Here is a 21,392-nt window from a genome sequence, read left to right as displayed (position 1 = left end):
CAACCAACTCCAGCTGCATAGCTGTGTTATACTGACCTCGCTGACCTGAACTTTAATAGGCATGAAGAGTAATGGAGAATATCTGCAGAATATAAGGATTTATATTATCAGGTTAACCAAAAGAGAAACAAACTCTCCTTTCGCTTTTGCCTCCGAGCAGAATTTGCAGATCACGCCACTCCTTTCTTCATATTTAAATATGTCTGAAAGTTTCATCCTACCTGTGTCAGTTTGGACTATTTCATCTAGCCCCTCATGTTTGAACGTTAGGCAGACCTTTTTCTGGGGCGCCTGCTCTGCCTTTTTCTTCGCCATGGAGGCCTATAGCTGCTGGAGCAGGGCCCGCCAAGAGGAGCCTAAACAGCGCCGGCCCGAGCTCATGTGGCGCTCTGGGCGAGCTTCACTTCTGGCGCCCGGAGGAAGACAGCGGGGGTGGGGGGTGCTAACGGAGGCAGAGCGCTAGCAGAGGTACAGAGAGCGCATGTCGAGAAACGGGACGCTGATTGGCCAAGAAGACTCGACACGTCACAGCAAAGATCTTCTATTGCGGAGATGGCTCACTCCTATCTCAGAAACACTGGCGTAAAAAAGATTTTTAACCCCTGAAAAAAAATCGTTTGTGCGGTCTGAAGAATCTATTGCGCGGCCACTTCAACTGGCGGCCGCGCGCCGCTTAGAGGGAACATGTTTTGCTTTGAATAAATGTGAAATGATGATGTCTGGACTAAATATAGAAGCAGAGAGGAACGTACTGGATCACATTCACATTTTTTATTTTTATATATATATATAAATATACTATTTTGAGGTTTTAGCTAACTTCTTTTGAAGAAGTCACTGTATTAACAGTGTGCTTTACTAACTAAACCATCAGTGACGCAGTGTCATTTGTTGAAATTACATAGTTGTTAGTATTCTTTTCCATCAAAAGACCATTTATTGAACCTGAACATGTAAATGATGATCACGTTTATTTTGCAGCAGACCTACAGTATACTTTACCCAGACGCAGGTGGAAAAGATTTGTATGTATTTGCATTAAACATAAAATGGTTTTCTGTTGACGCAGATGTCAAGGAAATGCAGAGGCTATTTGCATGTGTTGGAACACTCGTGCATTGACCAGAGGGAGCATTGCATGCCTAATATGTTGATAGACATAAATATTATTGGGGGTGCTTTGGCTATGGAAATACCCGCTGGACTCCGAGTGAACAGGAGAGATGACGGTGCCTGGGGTCACTGTATTGCCATAAAGGCAGCAAATTAAAGGCTGGAATTCATTGTCAAGAGATAAAACCACCATCAATCTTCAACCGCTTATCCTGAACAGGTCACCAAACTATCGCAGAGCAAAAGGCAGGCAAGGTAAGTGAATTTGTACATCCCAAATTATCAGAGTTTTAAATTTTATAATCTTAAAGTGTCCTCTTCGATGTAGGTAGATACATTTGAGCAATTCAAAAGAAATTGAAAGCTTTATTCCTGTTCTCATTTGTAAGGTTGGGTACCGAGAACCGGTGCAATATTGGCCCAACACGTCCGGTACCTACCGGACCGAAAAGCAACGCAGATTTCGGTGCTTTCTTCCGGTGCCTGAGCCGATTTAAATACTTTTTTTTTTTTTACACTACTCTGTAATGTTGCACGGTATATAGATACTAAAAAGGTAGCGCGGTACTCGCACGTTAAAAACGATAGGATTTTGATGTATCGATACTATTAAAATAGCGCGGATCAGAGCGCACTCCTCCACTCTGTTGTCCACCTGCATGCAGAGCGGGGCTCGAGGGGGCGGGGCTTCCAGCGCTCACACACCACACACAGCGCGCGCACACAGAGATCGCTGCAGACACGAGCACGAGCTTTTGAACGTCCGTCCTCGGCTTGCTGGAACAAATCTCTCCAGTTGATATTAATGATGACGTGTAGTCCAGTAAAGCAGCAGTTTGTAGGATCCAACAGTTTCTGGGTTCTGTTGCACACGGTCCCATCAGGCCACCTGATGCTTGTGTCTGTTCTTTTTTTAAATATATATTGTTTATAGTTTGAAGTTAAAAGGTTTGAAGCAGCAGTTTGAAGACAAGTGTTTTGTATGTATTTATTTATTTATATTTATAGTATACTTTAAAAGGTTAATATATTGTTCAATTTGAAGAAAAAAAATGCCTTGGCAGTAAAAAAGTATCGGTTTAGGCACCGGTATCGGAAAAAACAAACCATACCAATCCCTACTTTTGTGGTCACTTGTATAGAACATTTAACTTGTTCTAGTCAACTGATGTATATCTGTATATGTTCTCCTTCAAAGTAAAGATGCAGTGGAGTCTAATGTTAATCTCTTTGATCGGTAAGTAGCTCACTATATTGTGTATACATATCAGTGCATTTTTAAATGATTGACAGAATGAGTTGTAGGGCAGGTCCACAAAAATGTCAGTCAACAATAAACTGCCAATTTACCGCAAATTGCTCAACTCCCATGATGTGCTTATGCTGTATTACCAAGTACTGATATCATAGTTTCCAGTAACTGGACATGGAAAATTAAATAAAAATATATGACCATAAAACAGACAGGACTTAATGCCTTTCTGCACTACAGTGTAATTCCTCTCAAGTCGTGTAAAAAAAGTACAAACATTTTTCTGTTTTCATCTGCAGCTCTCTGCAACGCAAATACTGAAATTGAACTGACGGGGGAAACATCCCAGTCATCAGACTACACTGGTGGAAATCAGATTGTACACGGTTCTGAAAGAGCCATTGATGGGGGATAGGGAGAATTGTTTATACAGCACTTCCCCTGGTGGAGCATTGACCTGCTGGGTGTCTACAGAATAGATTTTATCAATATCTTCAACACAAACACTCAAACTCATGATACCGGTACTAATATAACCGGCGCCCAGATTTACGTTGGGAACGCTCGAGGGAAGAACGGCACCACCCTATTACCTTCTATTACCTTCCTTTTACTTCCTTTTACTTTAAATTGCTTTATTTCACATTTTCACAAGGCTTCGGCCTGTCTAATTTTGTTTCATTTTTTCGATCTCTCCATTTTACTGTATGCTCATCTTTTTCTCTCTTCCATGTGTACAAACATCACAACCTTCAGACTTGGAGTGGAGAATATCTTTAAGTGTGATACGAATGTGTCAGGGCGCTACATCACTGTGTTCTTCCCAAAAAACAAGTATTTCATTCTGTGTGAAGTGAAGATCAACGGCACAAGTGAGTCGCTAGAGATGAGTTAATGCTTTACTGGCATATCTCCTTTAGGTTAAATGTGGACAAATGAACAGATTGTATTATGACAAACGGTCAGCAAAAATCCTTTAGACTCGTATGTTTGCAAAACTATACTCCAGTGGTTTTAAATTGACAAGCTTTATGTAAAGGCCAATTGTTCAGGGTAAAGGTTGATGGCCATAGGGCCCACAGTTTGATGCTTGATGTATTCTGATGTATGTGTGTATGGCGTATGTGAATAACAAAATTATTATTATTAAATGTTTCAATCCTCAAGTGTCACGTGTTTCTGCAAGTAAACTGACAGACTGCCGTGGTTCATAAATTCCATCACATGGGCTAATTTATGTGTTAAACCTCTCTGTTTTTGTCAAATGTTAACTTTCTGGGAAATCTTCCCATTTTATTCCCCCTTATTCTCTATTTTGCCCTTTGTTATATATTCTGAAATAATAAAAAAAGATGAATTGTTGGACTAAATAAGAGTTGAAAGACTTGCTGAGGGGTCTTTATAATGAGGATGTCACCATTAACCGAGGAAGGTAGTTGAATGACTCCCAGGGGATATGGTTAATTTCTTGTGCCCTCTGGTAAATAATTACAGTTTTACCCTCAAAATGCTTGTGCATGTTCAATTATTTTGTTTCTATTCACTTGTTTTTCTAGAATCACCCTTTCAGTTGATCATGGTATTTTTTTTACAGTAAAATTACAGAGAGTGCTTACTGGACTAATTGGGCACAATCGGCATGCTTCTTAACCTTACAACAGTGCAGTGCCAAACAGCCATCCATTCATGATGTATGACTTATGGAACTACTCTGACTCATTGTACCCCGAAATAACTCATAGCAGGCTCAAAAAAACACTCAACATACTGCTTCCTGTGCCAAAGGGAACTGCAGAGCTGCTGTCTGTAAAGGCCCGCTGGAAGCGACATGCTGGACTCGAGCTTTGTTTATACTCGCGGGTGGCACATGGGGGAGACATGATTTATTTATATTATTCCTTATTTTATCAAAACTCAGAAGTGGTCAGCAGAAGGACTTTTAGTTTCTTTACACACAACTTTTAACTTTCTACTTTGAACTAAGACTTTTTTTCCCCCACTTATTAGTAAAAGTTTAGGTCCGTGATAACTTTTTTTCATAATCACCTCCTTTAGATCTTGCTTTGTATTTGTACTACATTGAAGTGGACACCATGTATCAGGGATGATAAATCATGTGACTATATGTTGTCACCTTTTTCCTGCGAAAGCCAGCAACTCATGTTGATTTCCGCTCGTTACATGCAGTCTTTTCAAAATAAACTTTCGTCTTCACAGGAAACAACTTAGTTAGGTTTAGGTAACAAAAATGATTTCCTAGATTTAGGAAATTATCATAGTTTGGGTTAAAATAACTACATTAGTACCGTTACATGGATGACAAAGTATTTTTTGTAGTTAAAGCAACAAATGCTCGATGAGAACATCCTAACCAGAAAGAGATACACGAATAACTCATGTACCAGTCAGATACAGAACAATGTCATAAGACCAACAAGCAAAGATTTAGATTATGACCTCTGCAGGTCAACAAACTGAACATTGGAAGCTACAAAGACGATGACATGAACTCGTACAGCGCAAATCAACTGGCACTACCTTTTTTAAACTGTTCAGATGATCCACACATTCATTGCCGAAACCCAGGAGAGTACATTAAACATGCACACAGAGAGAAACGGTTTTCTGAGCAATTTCTGCAAAGGACTAGTGTCTCTTTACAGAATCAAAATGTAGTAAATATAACGAAACATCTGGAAAACAGAAGGGATGAATGACAGTGAAGTATTACAAGGCTACAGTGTGTATGCATATTGGTACACGTATTGGTTGGGTCTAGCTCCGTGTCCTGTAATCATGATAAATTATATTCATGGCCGTCATATTAGAACAGATTTTAAATAAGGCATATATACAGTACGTGCATCTGATCTGTGTTATTAAAGAGCAACATAATGACAGCTTGTTCCAGTTGAGTAAAAGTGAGTCACAGGTTTTGGTGCGGCAGATCAAATGTCTTTTGGGAACACAGAGTGGAAAAAATTATATTATTATTATATTCCTGTATGATTGACTATTTGTGATGAACGGCATCTGGTGAGTGAAGCCGTTGCTCAGCTATAAATCTATTTATATTTCACGTCTTATCCTTGGCTAAAAGAGTGCTGCAGGGATGATTCTGGTCCACCTGGAAGTTAGCGTCACACTGGTTCCCTTAACACAACAGGTACCTGCAGGTGTTGGAAGCACCTGTGTCCGGTTCTCTGCAGGTATAAAGCTGTAAATCTCAAGTCAAAACCATCTGTTCTCTTGACCAAAAATACAGACATGATGGACAGAAAGTATCTCCAAGCTTGAGGAACAGAATTAATTCACATCTGCGGTCCTGATCCATGTGAGGTCCCGGGACAGGGATGTTATGTGTACCGATTATAAAGCCAGTGAAATGTCCAAAAACTTTATCCCCCATTTGCAGCTTGTACTTTCTTTTTACTTTTTCGACACCCCTGCACTAGAGGATTGGAATTCCAAGAAGACGACCACACAATTTACTTATTGACAATAAAAAAAACAAGCAGGATGTCCCCATATAATTTTTCCTCACTGTGTTTTTTTTAGTATTTTTATTTAGAATGAAGCAATATAATGATTTTGTGTCATAGCCACAAACATTGATTTGCTAGTTCTACATCTTATAGAAAGGACTGTTACTGTACTGAAGTGGTTAAGAGGTAAAAAAGAAAAGAAAAATCCACATCACATTCCAGGATAACTAGGTTGATGACTTTGCGCACTCTGCAACATCCAACTTCCTGCCGCTGTTGCACATTTTGGCCAGATTCTGTGAAAAGCAGAAAGCAGAGTTACTATTTAAGAAACTGGTGGACGGATGAAAGTCTAACGCCATGCCTCGTGAATCTTACGCTCGCAGCTCGGATGATGCTGTTTGGAGACTGGAGGGCTGCGAGGTCCGTTAGGATCTTCTTCAGCTCACGGTTACTTGGACCTTCTGAAACAGGAGAGTCGAGTACGGGTCAGTGGGACGCGGTGAACAGCAAGGTTGGCTTCCAAGTATACGATTTGATGTGTGTGTGTGTATATAAATAAATAAAACAAATACCTGGTACAGGTGATGCTTGTGGCTGCAGCTGCAGGTATTGATGCTCCAGCAGCTCTGCAATAGAGATTCGCTCTCTGGGGTTTCGTACCAAGCACCTCTGAAACGACCAGACAAAACAACCGATTTGTATTTTACATCACTTAATAATCTACGGACATCAATATGTTGGTTAAACCTGTCACATACATCAATGCATGTTTAACCCTTATTTTAACATTTTACAACACTCAAACTCAGGACGTAATTGGGAGTTTACTCTGGCGTAAAAGTGATAAATCAAGTTTATGCGACAGGATGAACTATATTAATTTAATAAATAATTAAACTATTGATCTGTAGCACACATTTATAGGCACCGTATATACTGTACATATATATGTATTGTCACAAAAGTGGAAGCACAATAAAGTGGGCCAACTTTTGCAAGCTATGGCACCATAATTTCAAAACTCTAAATCCTTGACCTGCATATCTTTTGTGTTCACTTTACACCGATATAGATTTAGTCGTGGTCTCTCACCTTCAACACATCCAGCAAATCCTTCTCCGCGATGTCGGGGAATTCCATCCGATGAGAAGGGTCGATGATGGCGTGCAGCTTGGCGATCTGATTGGTGATGCTTTGGAATGGAGTTTTCCCATAAGTCATGCAGTACAGGATGCATCCAAGGGACCACACGTCGCCTTTGGGACTGATCTTAGGGAGAAACAAAAAAGAGAAAAAAAGGGTTTTGACAACCACGCCGCAATCAGAAAGGATTGCTCTGAATGTTTAAACCGACGGGGTGAGCTTGGTACCTTTGAGCGGGGTTTTCCTGCCTGGGACGAGGTGTCCTTGATGGCTTCAGGGGGCATATAGTTCAAGGTTCCAACCTGCGTTTGACAAACCACAACACATTACATGGGTGGACACCTTTTTGGAGTAATAGAGTAGATACAGCCTTGTCATGTTTACAGGAAAATCCAGTTTTCCGACTTTCATACATTTAAAACATCCTTAGAAAAACTCATTAGTGGGAGTATGCTTGTGTTGCGTCTGTTGCAAGTTTTGTTACCATGAATACAACTGCGTGTACAGTATTCAGCATTAACAACCTACATTGAGCAGTAAAGTGTCGATCGATGCATGTCAAGCATTTACACTTGGTTTCATCCGTTTGTTAGCAAAGTACTTAGAATATAATCACTAGCGCTGCACCATACATACATACATCTTACCTGTGAATCCTTCATAATGCTCGTAACGTCTGGCTGGATTCTGTTGGCGATGCCAAAGTCAATCAACTTCAACGACGCATTCACAATGACAAAATTGGCTGGCTTCAAGTCACTGTGGACAATTCCTGCATAAATAAAAATTGTAAAAAAGACAGAGGAAATAAGTATATTTGGAATTGTTTGAAATGAAGATCATCTACACATGCCATTTAGTAAACAGTACAGAGAGTGAGGGAACAGCAGTGAGGGCCAGAGAAAGAGCGCACCGTGTTTGTGGATGGTATGGACGGCCTCCAGCATGTTCTTCCAGTAGAACTTCCTCTCCAGCGGATTCACAGTCTTGCGGTTTCGCAACCAAGTGTTCAGATCCAAGTTCCCACACTCCATCCGCATGTAGATGTAGCTGTCGGTTATTTCACTGCAAACACATATACATCCGTCATGGTTACATAAACTATTTTAGTTATTTATTTTGTATATAAATATGGCTTAAAAAAATAATTGACACTGGCTTTGGACATGTGCTTACTAGTCATAGAGTTTGATAATTTGATCGCTGTACTGCTGCAAGCGGTTCAGATGTTCAATCTCATTTTTGTAGCTTTCTATTGTCTGAGTATCCGCCTCCTCGAGGTCGACGTATTTCACAGCAAACAGCTGCTTTTTGTGATCAAGGACCTGGTAGACCTGAAACAAACAAAAACAACGCTCGCTGATTAGAGTTGCAAACGGCAACTGATCGCCATGACATAAGGGAAATTTCCAACTAATGTTTTTACCTTACTGGATCCACCACGTCCAATCATCTTGAGTATGAAGAACTGCTTGCCCTTAATGGTAATGGTTTCATTTGACAACGCAGAGAGGGACGACTAAAAACCCAAAATGGTCAAATTAAAACAAAAGTAATTTCATCATGTTAATACAGTTGACAAATGATTCCCTGTGGAGGTTATTTCCAAACAGAAAACAGCCTCTTTGCGTTTCACACTGCAAGACAAGCAACGTTGATCTCTACATGTACAGATTCATTGTGCATTTAATCTCTGCCCAATCATTAATTATTTTTTATTAAAACAGCTTTCTGATTTCTACGTTATTGTTGCCTGATCAGTCACGACAGGTGTTTGGTGTCACGGAAGAACTCCTGGACACATGCAGTAGGTCCCTCTGAGTCTAAAAATAGATGTAGATAACAGCAAAAGTAGGGCATGAACATGTTGTACCTGTGGAGTTTGGAAGCATGCCGCTTGGTTTTGCGGTGTGCACAGCTGCTGAGCAGGTCCAGCTCTGTGCGCTGCCGCTGCAGAGGAAGGCACCTCAGGGCCCATCTTTACGACAGGAGTAATACAGCTGGGGGGAGAGAAGATGGAGTAGGCGTTATTAGGCACGTTTTTATAATGATAAAAAGCAGCACATAAAGAAACTAGAACGGACTTTTAAAGCAAATTAAGTGCGAATTACGTTCCGGACCAGCAGAGACCCAGGTCAAGAATATACCTGCTAGCATGGGGGTTCCTGTAGCCGTCGGGCGTCTGACAGACTGCCTGTGGGTTCTTTCTTGAAGGAAGCTGGAGGGATGGAGTGGGGAGGGACTCGAGCAAAGGGGGAACAGGTCTGGGGTCAGGAGGTGTAGCTCGTTTATCCTAGGTGGAAAATCATTTGATCAGCACTAGGGTATGGTTATGAGACCACAATGGATGAATCAATCATGTGAAGTGGTCAAAAAATAAAATATATATATTATATCAGAATTAAGAGGTGGAATGGATATAACAAACTAAGAGAAAATAAGGTAGTAGTTATTAGTCCCCAAATCCGACAGTAAGAAAGAGCAGTTCATGAAACAGTTCACACATTTGCTCTAAATGGATTGCACAGAAAACAGCAGTAATAAATGTCATCAGACCTCTGGAGAAACATGCCGGTTGAGTAAAGTTGGCATCTTCCACTCCGATGAAGGCTCCTTGAAGGCAGCTGTGGGCTGTTCGGCCGACCGCTTCACAGGGACCCGAGCAGGAAGATAGACTTCCTGGTTTCTCCCACAAGCAGACACACTCATCGCAGCAACCATTTGCAAATCTACAAGAAAAGGCGGTCGACATGAAAACCATGTCAGGTACAAACCGTTTCCACGAGTTCATGTTTTAACATGAACTCTCCTCAGTTAATCTCTACCTGCGGGATGCTCCTCCTCCCTGGTCGGCACAAGCTGTTTCTGCCCAGCCTTCAGGTTACATACAGCCATCTCCAGCAGCTCTGCTGGTCTGGCATTTGATGCCTGGGCTTTGTGCAGAATTGAAGTTGCTTTGATCACATTACCTTGAAAGGAAAGCAGGAAAAACATTTGGAATTTTGCTATGTTTAAATCAGTAAAATTAGTATTAGGACACTGCCACATCTGTACAAACAACTCAATTAAAAAGGAAACCTGCATGTATGCCAATAAACGTGCATCTATAACTGTTAGTCTGTGCATTTGGTCCGTGTCAGATGAGATTTCTGAAAACTAAAATCACAAAGCCGCTCTACCTTGAGAAACCTCAAACTGGGCATGTGCTACGTGGACAAAGGCAAAGTCTTTACAGTTGGCTCTGGCAACTATGAAGTAGTCCTGAGCATCATCTGGGTCTTCAATCCTACAAAAGAGAAAAGACAAGAAAGGTGGTTACACTGGGGAACAATTCAATAATATTGTTTGTCTTAATTTGTTTTTCTCACCCCTTGAGTTCTGCATATCTGACCAGCATTCTGGCATAGCTGATGTTTTTGCTAAACTGTCTTATCGGCAGCCGGGAAAAGATTTTAGAATAACAGTCCTTGAGCTTATTGAGGAAGTTGACGTTTGTGTGAGGCGTGTCGGTCTTTTCCAGGTTCATCAGGTAAGTCCAACACGACTCGGGGGAATTTGTATTGATGATCTGGTCGAAGTTGAACGTCACATCTGCCGGGTCGTGGAACGAAATGTCATCAAAACATTCGAAAACACTCCATGCATACTGCTGCCACGGCTCTGAATGTTTTATTGGATACTCAACAAGCCATGTAGTACCTTCCATTCTTGGGGCGTCCCGCGTGTTGTGTGTGTGAAGGAGTGTGGTGGTGGAGTCGACAGCGGCTTGGTCCTCCCAGGTGCAACACTCTGGACTGACAGCTGGTGGCTGAGAACACAGCAATATAAGAGAGCGACAGAACCTTTATTTCTTTAACTCAATGTTGTGATGATTCTGAAATTGCTCGAACAAAACTTCTGTAACTCGTTTTCATTTATTTTTTTACTCACTCGATAGTATAAACGATCCACATCTTTTTTCTTAGAAGATTGCAGCCCAAATAGCGGATTCACATTTAAACCAGATGTTTGCCTGAGACATAATTAAAAGTATCAACACATACGACACTTGCAATTAATTATTACACATTTGATTGAAATGTTTAAGAATTTGCATGCAAAGTGAACTGGGAAGGGACAGGCATAACTATATATTGTTATCTACAATGATCAACATCTTCCTCATAGACTTTTATACAATCTTTTAAATCCAAAACTGAAGACTCTTCTGTTGCCTTTAATTTAACCAGATTCAAGGATTATTCAATTTCTGTATTTCACGACTGCATTTTATTTCTTAAACTGCACTGCGACTTTTATTCAGTTTTAGCTTTTTAATGTTTTACTGACTGTTTTTAATGTTTAAATGATGCATTATATTTTGATGCTTTTAATGGTGTTATGTGAAACACTTTGAATTGCTTTGTTGAAACGTGCAATACAAATAAACTTGCCTTGCCCCTGATGGCCATTTGAAAGAATGCAACCAGAGGAATATCACTTCATTTGGAGACAAAACTGTTTTCGTGCAGTATTCCTTAAAAGACATAATACAATTAGATACATTTGCAAAAAAAAAATGTCAGTATAAATAATTACCTAGACATGCTGGTGTGGATTGACGCATCATTCTCCTTTGAGGGCTTCTGATTAATGTCGTCATCATCATCATCATCCTTTTCTGGGATGGAGAAAGGTACTATGGGAACTCTCCCTGGCTGGAATACAAAAGTACAGCATACAACTTCAAGGGCTATTTGGTCATTAATTTCATATAATCTTTGTGAGATGGTCAAAGTAAAAAGGATCATACAGAAAAAGCATGTGTAATAACACAAATAGGATGAACTGTAACTCTCACCATGCTAACTACTCTCTTGCAATGAGATCCAGATCTCCAGCCTGATAGTTGGTCATCTGATGATCCACCGAGGGGCTCTGCCCTGCAGGCCGGAGATCAACAAAAGATGTGATATTTCCTGAATCAAACTGAGGTCTTATTAAATGTTGGAAAGGGCCATTTTAGTCTTACCCTGAACCAAAAATACTGGAGAGCTGCAAGTCGCCTGTGCCGTCCGATGTTCTGCATACTTTTTGGAACACAGAGTACTTTTTCACAGACTCGTGCACATTACTGTTCGACAACTCTGGCAAGAAAAAAAAAAGACAATGAGAAGTTAATATACATTTGATAATTTGGCATTGCAACAGTATTCTGAACGGCTTTACAGAAGTGATCAAACAATGTAATTCCGTGGAATAAACACTACTCACGTGGTACATTTTCCTTATCCTCTGTACAGAAGTTGTGCGTTTTCCCTGTCTGCATGCTTTGCAAGGCGGCCTCCAGCAGCTCCTTTGGATTGGCACCCAGCTCAATAGCATTCTGCAATATGTAAAGGCCTCTCTTTGTGTTGCCTGGTCGGATGATACAGCAGACACTGAATCACCCCAGATAGCAGCATGTCATGGGAATGTGTTTATATGTACAAGACCAACAAACAAACCTACCTTGAGAATGCTCAAACTGTGCATGTGCAATGTGAACAAATGCAAAGTTCTGGCTATGAGATCTTGCCACGTTGAAGTTGGCTTCTGCCTCATTGACATCTTGAATTCTAATTAAAACAAACAAACAAACAGGAAAAACAGACTGATTGCCCAACCTACTGCTTTTGAGACATCTTTTCACATCATACATCACGTCAAAACAATGAATGTAATCCAGCCTACTCAATCTACTGATGAATACAAGATTAAAAATAGAAGGATACAAAAATGTTATATTGAAGTAATAACTTTGCTACTCACGCTTTCAGCTGTGCAAATCGGACCAGCAGCCTGGCATAGCTCTCATTCTGACAGTGTGTCACCAACGGCATGTTGGAGAATACACGGGTATAAAAGTCAGTAAGTCTGGTGAGGTGGTTACGATCCAAGTGGGGGTCCGCTTTCTTCTCCAGGTCCGCCAAATATGAGAGGCACGACTCAGGGGAGTTTGAGCCGATAACCTGGTTAATGTTGTCCGTGTCATCTGCAACAAGTGCACGGTGTTATTACGACTTCATTGAGTATAGTATGTAACACATTGATGCTGATGGGAACAGATCTCACAGTGACGGGACTACCGGACCATTACCTTCATTAAAATACATTTTTATTTTGTTGATCTTTTGATAGAGCATGGCAAGCTGCTGCTTCCTGTTCGTGTGCTCCTCTTCTTCCATCTGAAATTGAGGAGCAGATTCATAACATTAGTTTAGATATGCATGCTGCCTTGAACGAACATATACACCAAGCACGCCAAACCCCCGTTTAAAAAATGACGATTTAATGATTTATTTCTCGGTATGATAACGTGCATTCGTGAAAAGATGACATGATTTTAGACGTTTTAGTAGGCTTTAATCCTTATTTTCTACCAAACGAGTAACACTAGAAGTGATGTGGTTAACGGAGAAACTGTAAGAGAACTAAATAGAATGTCTACGAATTTACTTTTGTGGTGTTTACAATCTGACGTAAACTAGCTAAATTAGCTAGCTGGCTACATGTTGCTAACTATTAGCGTGTTACTTGGGAGCAACTTGGTTTCGCTTCGGACTACGCAAACTCAATAAGTATAAAGAAACACATGCACAGACATATAAATTCACAATAAAGCAATATTACTCTTCAAAAACATCTCACCTTGTTTACGATGACAACAATCCCGTTTCACTTAATGGAGCACAAAAAAAGGCTTGCCTACAACTGCCAGTTTTTAAATGTGCCACTTCCGTCCCCGTCGTGAGCTGATTGGATCGTTTGTGGTGACGACAGCGTTGGTTGTGTTTACAAACTAGCGCTTGCACTCCGCCACGAAGACAACTTTCCATACGGTCATGTTGATATGTGTAATAACTCGTTTACGATTCTTCATCATAATGCACTCTATATATTTTGAGTTACGTTATGGTTTAGTTGCATTCTTCAGGTTTTGTATTTCTATCAGTACAGTTCATTTTTTTCGAAAACAATGACAGCAGTGAGCCTTACTCTGTGTCTGTGTGAAATAGTTTAATCTGGAATATGGGAGGTTAAACAATAACCCAAACAATTTAAACAATATTCAGAAACCAAGTGAAGCCCTTTTGTTTTAAAAATAAAAACAATATCGTTTATAGCAATTATATTATCCAACAAAAGCAGTTATCGTGATAGCCCTTGATACCAATACTAGTATCTAAACACACATGAATGTGTATACAATATTCAGACGCAAAAGTAAAGGTTAACATTAAAGAAATTATTTATGGGGATTAAGAAGCGTTGTTATGAGTTGATTTTCCTACAGTACATGAACGCAGCAGATCCACGCTGCACTTCCCTGTTCGAGTTTCCTTGGTTCCTGCTCCTCCCAGCTCAAAGATGGCAGCCATAGGACAGAGATGAGAGACGACACGAATTTAGGAGTTTTGTCATGAAACCACATTGGGGTGCACAGCTGTTACATCCGTGGTTTTAAAATGACAGCGACATAATTTTGCAACGCCAATGTGTCGTTTCACGAAGCCAATTAGAGGATTTAGAAATATCATGTTTTTCTGTGGGCTAAGCTAGCAAGCGACGGTTAGCAAATACATGAACGTGCCTCTTCTGCCATACAAGAAGGAAGCAGTTGCTCTGCATACGGTGTGTTGACATTTTACAAGGTGAGTGTTTGTATGATGGCTAGCTAATCCAATGCGAACATCTGTTGGGAACGCTTAACGTGGACGCTGTTGCGGTCATTTACCATACACGTTAGCATAATTTGTCTAGTATCTTAACAGTTCGCGTTAACCTTAGGTCTGTCTTTTGTTCAATGGTGAAAAAAAGATTGCGTTTCTGTCAGTATACTTGCACATATCTGTCTGTATGTGTGTTCATTGCATCGTTGTTAACATGTGCATACACTATACTAGCTAGCTAGCTAGCTAAGTGTATCCGTTTGCCCACAAGCAGTAGCATTTGAAATGAGATGCTAGGTTCACGGCTCTCCAGCTTGTACGACTCGTTGTCGGTCCGTAATGTTCATGTAAAGGACAGATTCCTGGCAAACTGTTTTCAATGTCATGCTACCCTGCATATTAATCTGTCCAACGCTACTTGTAGGGGCTTGCTTTACTATACATCCTCAGGGCTCTCAAGTGTCACGCATTGAGCGTGACTGTCACGCATTTCGGTCTTAAGTCACGCCCTCCCGCCACACATCGTGTTTCTCACGCTGAAAAAAAAACTCTAGGCTATTTAATGTGCCGCAGCGCACAAACATGACCTGGTCGCGCTGCCCTCACCATGGAGGAATCAAGCACGTCTCCCCCGAATCCCCTCCCAATCAAAAAAAAGAAATGGGCTACACGAATAGCCAATCAGAAAAACGTATCTGTTGTATCTGGGTGAAATGTAAGGGGGGGAAGGAGGGGAGGAGGAGGAGGAGGAGGAGGAGGAGGAGGAGGAGGAGGATTGGACGCAAAAACAAGCCACGGTTATCGCTGTCAATCCAAACGCTAATATTTTCTCTTTCCTTTTTCCACCAGCTCAATAACATCATGGCCATCACTCAGTTCCGTCTTTTCAAGATCTGCACGTGCCTAGCAACCGTACTTTCTTTCTTTAAAAGGTTGATATGCAGGTGAGCACGACTGAACAAGTACCCCTGATGCACACTATTCTCTTTCATGAAGATCATGTCGATGCACTTTAGTGGCAAACATAACAACGTCTAACCAATTGACAGGATATACTGATAAATGTTGCACACATCTGAGCCACAACTAAATAGCCACTATTTTTTTTAAAATATAATAATAAACTTGAATATGTAGTACTTGTTCTTCATTTTGACCAGATCATTGATTTGTAGCGATTTAGGAAGGGTTTCAATTCATGTTCTAAGGCAAGTTTATCTCTAAGCTATGAAGAAAATGTAAGTTTAAAGTTTAAATCCATGTCAGTGGATCAATCTCTCTACATTGTAAGAGATCTGGCCATAGTGTTTGGTAACAGTGTTGCTGCTGCTTCTGCTATTACCAATGTTGAATTAGTCCCTTTTGACCTTCAGGAGTGGAAGGGGTCGCAAGCTCAGCGGGGATCAAATAACTCTCCCGACAACAGTGGATTTTTCATCCTCGGTACCAAAACAGGTCAGTAGTGTCTCAATCCATTGCCCTGAGAAGTTCTGAGCCTGTCGTTCACTATTGCGACAATGCAAACTGCAGATATAATCATTCAACAACAGTTCGAGACTTTCATATATTTGCTTATAAACTACACAAACTCCTGCTCATGAATTTCATGTATATGTTTGACTTTAAATGGTGTTTTATTGTCTCTTTTGCACAGCCAGAGATTGAAGAATGGAGCTCTTGGGATGAAGAGGCTCCTACAAGCATTAAGATTGAAGGTGGCAATGGAAACGTTTCCCCTACAGGCGAGATGGACGAAGAGCCCGACTACTTCAAAGACATGACTCCCACCATCAGGAAAACACAGAAGGTATGTCCACATGTGCAGCAGGTCAAGTATTGACCAGCAAATGCCAAATTTCCGATAAACTGAATATCCAAATACATTTTTTCCAAGTTGGTGACGGCATTACATGTCTTTCTTTAATCGTATTGTAGCTTAAATTAGAATACATATTTGTTTTAAGGAATACTTACAATGCTCATTCAATACAGACACTACTCCCTGATGTGTGTGCCCACTGCCCAGTCACGAATGCTAGGGTTTCTCCCGGGAAATGCTTCGGCGATAAGCCACCCAGAGCATGACTAATCATCTGAATTTATTTGCACAACCAATAGCCACTCTGTACATTTGAGACATTTGCTGTTTGAAATAGTGCAATCGCTCGTTCCTTATAAAGGTTAATGTTTTCTTTCATAAAAGTGTATACATGTTTATGTTGTTAGTGGAGTTGGTCTAGGTTTCAGGCCTCACCTGTAAAACACTGCAAAGTGGCAAATAAAACATTTCCCAAGATGTCACTGTTTTAAGAAAACATCAAACATGTAAATGGTAAACAAAAATGATCGTGCAGTCATAGATTATAAAAAAACATGGACCATAATGCACTAAACTTGCTTTTCTGTTCATATAACCTTGGTTGAAATATCAGGTTAAACCAGTGAATAGGTCAGTCAATAAATCTCCAAGGTAGTAGGAATATCAGCTGACTGATTGCAATACTCCTGTCCTCACCCTTTGCTTGTTTTTCCCCCCGGAAATAGTTTTCTTGAGATGCATATTATGGCAAGACATTATATAGATATACTATAAATGCATGAGAGCAAGACTGCATAGTACAAATCATATATAGTTGCATTGTAATTTGCTTGAGTTCAGTCAATGTATTCAATATATCTATGTGGGATTGTAATGCGTCTCAAAGTTTGAGTTTAAGTTTCAGCTGCTGTCTCTTTGGGTTCCATGTTGCAGATAGTGCTGAAGAAAAGGGAGCCTTTGAACTACCTGGTGCCTGATGGCTCCGCAGGTTTCTCCAGCCGACTGGCAGCCTCTCAGGACATGATGACCTTCAGTCCACCCTCAGTAAGTTACAGCTAAATACCATCCGAAGCGGCAGGCAGGTTCTCTGTTTCGAACCCATCCAATAATAAATGATCATTATTAGTCAAAATAACGAAGAGAGCCTCCAGCAAAGGGCATCATATCACTTTGTATACATGGTAATTTTCAGGCCGTAGTAAACGACAAGTCAAACCTTTTTTATTTGATTAAATAATTTAATGGACCAGAGATAAAAAAAATTAAAAAAATTGTAAATAAGACTTTTGAGAGATGTGTTAAGACATACAGGTTTACAGTAAAAGGTCAATCACTAACTCATCTCCCTGTCACGTTAGATTGTGTGGTGATTACAGTTAAGGGGTAATTAACTAAACTAGGACATTACATTGGGAACTAGTAGAGATGCAAAAGCATGAATTGCAGATTGTCCTTCATACAGTTGTTCACTGGTAAAGCTAGAGGAGACTTCCAAAATAATGGTTCCGTTAAGAGGCTCTTAGTTTTGGCCTAATTCAGAAAGTTTAGCTCCTGTAATAGAGATGCTGTAATCGTGGATATAATTGTAAATGCTTCGGTGCAGGCTGAACTGGGAGAAATGGATACCTGGCAGGAGAACTCAAACGCCTGGGAGGACGAGCCTGAAGCTGCCTGGGAGGCAGAGGTGGTGCTCAGGTAATGTTTCGAGTTCACGTTTCTGCACCTATACACGGTTCAGGGAACCACCCTTGTTATTCGTCGTAAATTATGCACCAGACAGTTAAAGGAACAGTTGCATGAGTTGTGTGATCTTTTGTATGAAAGACGAAGGGGGGTGGATATACTGTGAGAACGATTAAGCTTTCTCACATGAAGCCGTCTGCAAAAAAAAGAAAACTTCAAATAGGCATCCTTTCTAATGAGAAACTGTAACCTGTACATTTTTGTTTTAGAGGGATGTATGTTCCCACAGTGGCCAGCAGGTGGCAGCGTAGGCTGTTATTACAACACAGCAAGCAACTAGATCTTCGCAGCTGGCCTCGCTGCTGTTGATGTGCACTCTCGTGACATTGCTTACAATCGTGCATTTGCCTTTACTTTCTCTTCAACAGACAACAGAAGATGGCCGAGAGGGAAAAGAGGTCCATGGAGCAGCAAAAGAAGAAGATGGAGAAGGAGGTCCAGAGGATGATGAAGAAGGACCAGAAGATTGCCGTCAAGCTCTCGTAACATTTTTAGAAATGCTCAGTTTCGAGCCAAAGGGATGGGGGGGGGGGGGGAGGCAAGGACACTGACTCCATTGTCACTCTGTCTTTGAAGTCGTCAGACCAAACAGGATTACCACCCTTTACTACTTATCTGTTAGCAATCTGTCCTAAACCACCCTGTTTCCACCAGCAGCCATTTTAGTCTGTTTTTCCAGCTGCAGCAGTGTGAAATTCATCGTTCTCGAGGTCAGATAGTGCTCTGGGTGTACTCCTTGCTCATGTGGCAAGGTCATTTTGGTCTTCGAGGGAAAGCTGTATTTATTTATACGATCCAGTTCACCTGAGGTTAAAGGTTAGACTCAGCATCAGAGGGTGCCATTTAGATTCTGATTACATCTGTCGGGTAGCGTAGGAAAATGTTAATTTGTTTCTTTCCCAGGAACATTTGTAAATAAACAGGTACCTACCTTTTTGAAAACCCAAATGGGGAGTACATTTCCCTTTCTTTGTCTTATTTATAATCTCAAAGGACAAAGGAGTTTAATTAATTTTAAGCATCACTGTATACCAGTGTCATCCCTTGGTTTGCTTGATTTTTGTGTTTTTATATTCATGTCTTTCATTGTCTGCAAACTGCTTTTTTTCTAATGAATATTGCTTGATATCTCCCATTGTCCCCCTGTGCTGTGCAGCCCTTCGTACACTGGACATCTCTACTAAAATGAAGGATGAATATTTTCATTATGAGTAAGGATGAATGACCATAGCCTAGAATCTAGCCCAACTGTAAATGTTAGCTGTGGGTTCCTATGGTAATCTCATGGCTACTGATCTGCCATTCATTATCCTGTCAGTTTTTGATAATGAAAAAAAAAATCCAGTGATCACTGCTTAGATTTTTTTTAAATTTTGTTATTATTTTTCAGTGTGGGGATACTGTGCTCCTAAATAGTTGTTACTCTCACTGCATCGATGCTGTCTTTCTAAAAATCCGTATCTCCATCGTAGTGTAATCTCTGACCGGTTACCTTGTTGATAGGAAGATGAAAATGGCTTTGAAGCATCCTGGTATCATACGGTCTAAGGAGTCTAATTTACCAGTCAGTGTTTGGGGAAGAAAAATCTGCGCCAATAGGCTGTTGTCATGGAAACATTGGATGGTGAAAAGGGCAATTTCTTTATAAATTGAAATGTGAAGACAAGATACAAAATGTCTCTGGACTATGATGCCTGATCAATGAGTTATACATGAGGTGAGGAAGGCACATTTCTATTCTGAATGTTCCAAAAGTAAATGCTTCACAAGCTAATTGATGGCTTGATGTTATCAAGCAATGACTTAATGACATACTCTGTTGAAACTTTAATGATTAAATGACGAGTGCATGCTCAGGTTTAATTGAAAGCAGGTGTTTCTTTTTCTTTTTTTAAAGGTAATTCAGCAAACTATTTGTCCAACTTTTGTTTCTCCTTTTTTATGAAGAAAAGCTGCAGGTGGTTCTGTTTTGTCATTTTGCTCATTCCAGTTTTCCCAACATGAATTAGAGAAGCCCTCGTTTCTCGCACATTATTTTCTCTTCTCATTCTCGTGTAAAACTTCATGTTAAGATTTTCATGTCATGTTAATTGTCACGATTGAGCGCAAATGAGGACCATAAACTCAATCAGTCCAGGAGGATTGTGCAGATTGTACACCTGCTGTAATCGGTCCAACACAGGTTTTTAATAAACAGCTTTGATTTATACCGCTTAGAGGTAAAAACTCCTTGGTCATGAGTCTGCTGCCTGATGTGCACATGTGGGAAACCTTGGATGAAGTATGAACTAGTATTGAGCTTTGCTTTGGGTGCAACATGAGGGTTTGGGCTTTATTTATCAGCCATGCTGGTAATGTGGCTCCGTGGATGTCGGTCCGTCTCTCCACCGGTTAGGTCCAGACTGAAAAACTGTGTGCCGTGACATTTGGAGCACACACAATTATATACCTGCTAAACATGAGCTTGTCAGCATGCTGATGTTAGCATTTAGCTCGAAGCACTGCAGCCCCTATGCACAGCTGCAAGCACAGACTTGTTAATCACCATGAAATGATGTCCGACACCAAGGCGGCCTTCTAACCTGGCTTGACAGGACGTTCTCACTCATCTGACCCCCATCACAATAATGTCACTCCCATCTGTCAGGGGACACGGCCTGTCTGCCAAAACCTCTCAGAGACTGACCCACTTTCAAAAACGGATGATGCACGTCATTAGTCTTCAGAGAGGGGACGAGCTAAATGGGTGATTAATTGTCCTGAAAGGCTTTGAGAATACCGATAGGAGACTTGCAACCACTGCTTCCCACTCATTTTAATCCACAGACTACATGGTGTGGGGATTACAGCATTTGATGACTCACTTTATGAACCAAGGTCATGCTTGTGTAATTTAAGACACATCACCACCATATGGCAGAGTGGATGTAATCAGGGCCAAGATGCCAAGTTCATTCAGACTTAATCAGCTTTTTTTTCCTCCTGGTTTTCACTGAAAATTGAGATGTTATGTAATGAGTCAAAGCGTTGGTAGTTTTTTGCAGGCGAACATTTGCTCTGGCACTGACCCAGTTCTCCCCCAGTATAAAAGGACACAGATGATTTTTTACAGCTTCTGAGGTCCCAGTTAAGTGGATCTAATG

General features: G+C 40.7%; 2 protein-coding genes across 2 annotated transcripts; one reads left to right on the top strand and one right to left on the bottom strand.

Annotated features, from left to right (window-relative positions):
• Positions 1-5,985: 5,985 nt before the first annotated feature.
• ttk (ttk protein kinase) lies at positions 5,986-13,202 on the bottom strand (the record flags this gene model as incomplete). Its single annotated transcript, XM_079226916.1, has 24 exons — positions 5,986-6,146; positions 6,229-6,314; positions 6,426-6,522; positions 6,946-7,122; positions 7,224-7,298; positions 7,644-7,768; positions 7,910-8,061; positions 8,173-8,330; positions 8,423-8,515; positions 8,870-8,996; positions 9,144-9,289; positions 9,553-9,725; positions 9,822-9,965; positions 10,176-10,282; positions 10,365-10,587; positions 10,696-10,804; positions 10,927-11,008; positions 11,575-11,693; positions 11,837-11,918; positions 12,008-12,122; positions 12,250-12,393; positions 12,487-12,593; positions 12,787-13,009; positions 13,115-13,202. 24 exons carry the CDS (start codon positions 13,200-13,202, stop codon positions 6,078-6,080), a joined length of 3,021 nt encoding a protein of 1,006 aa, XP_079083042.1. The 3' UTR covers positions 5,986-6,077.
• Positions 13,203-14,478: 1,276 nt separating this feature from the next.
• ebag9 (estrogen receptor binding site associated antigen 9) lies at positions 14,479-20,456 on the top strand. The gene is made up of 7 exons (XM_079227720.1): positions 14,479-14,669; positions 15,537-15,631; positions 16,061-16,142; positions 16,342-16,494; positions 17,440-17,550; positions 18,110-18,201; positions 18,618-20,456. The coding sequence occupies exons 2-7, from the start codon at positions 15,549-15,551 to the stop codon at positions 18,733-18,735; spliced, it is 639 nt and encodes a 212-aa protein (XP_079083846.1). The 5' UTR covers positions 14,479-14,669; positions 15,537-15,548; the 3' UTR covers positions 18,736-20,456.
• The last annotated feature ends 936 nt before the right edge of the window (positions 20,457-21,392 follow it).

Source organism: Taurulus bubalis (genome assembly GCF_910589615.1).
Source record: "Taurulus bubalis genome assembly, chromosome: 12".
Classification (NCBI taxonomy): Eukaryota; Metazoa; Chordata; class Actinopteri; order Perciformes; family Cottidae; genus Taurulus; species Taurulus bubalis.
This window is presented reverse-complemented; position numbering and strand designations above follow the sequence as displayed.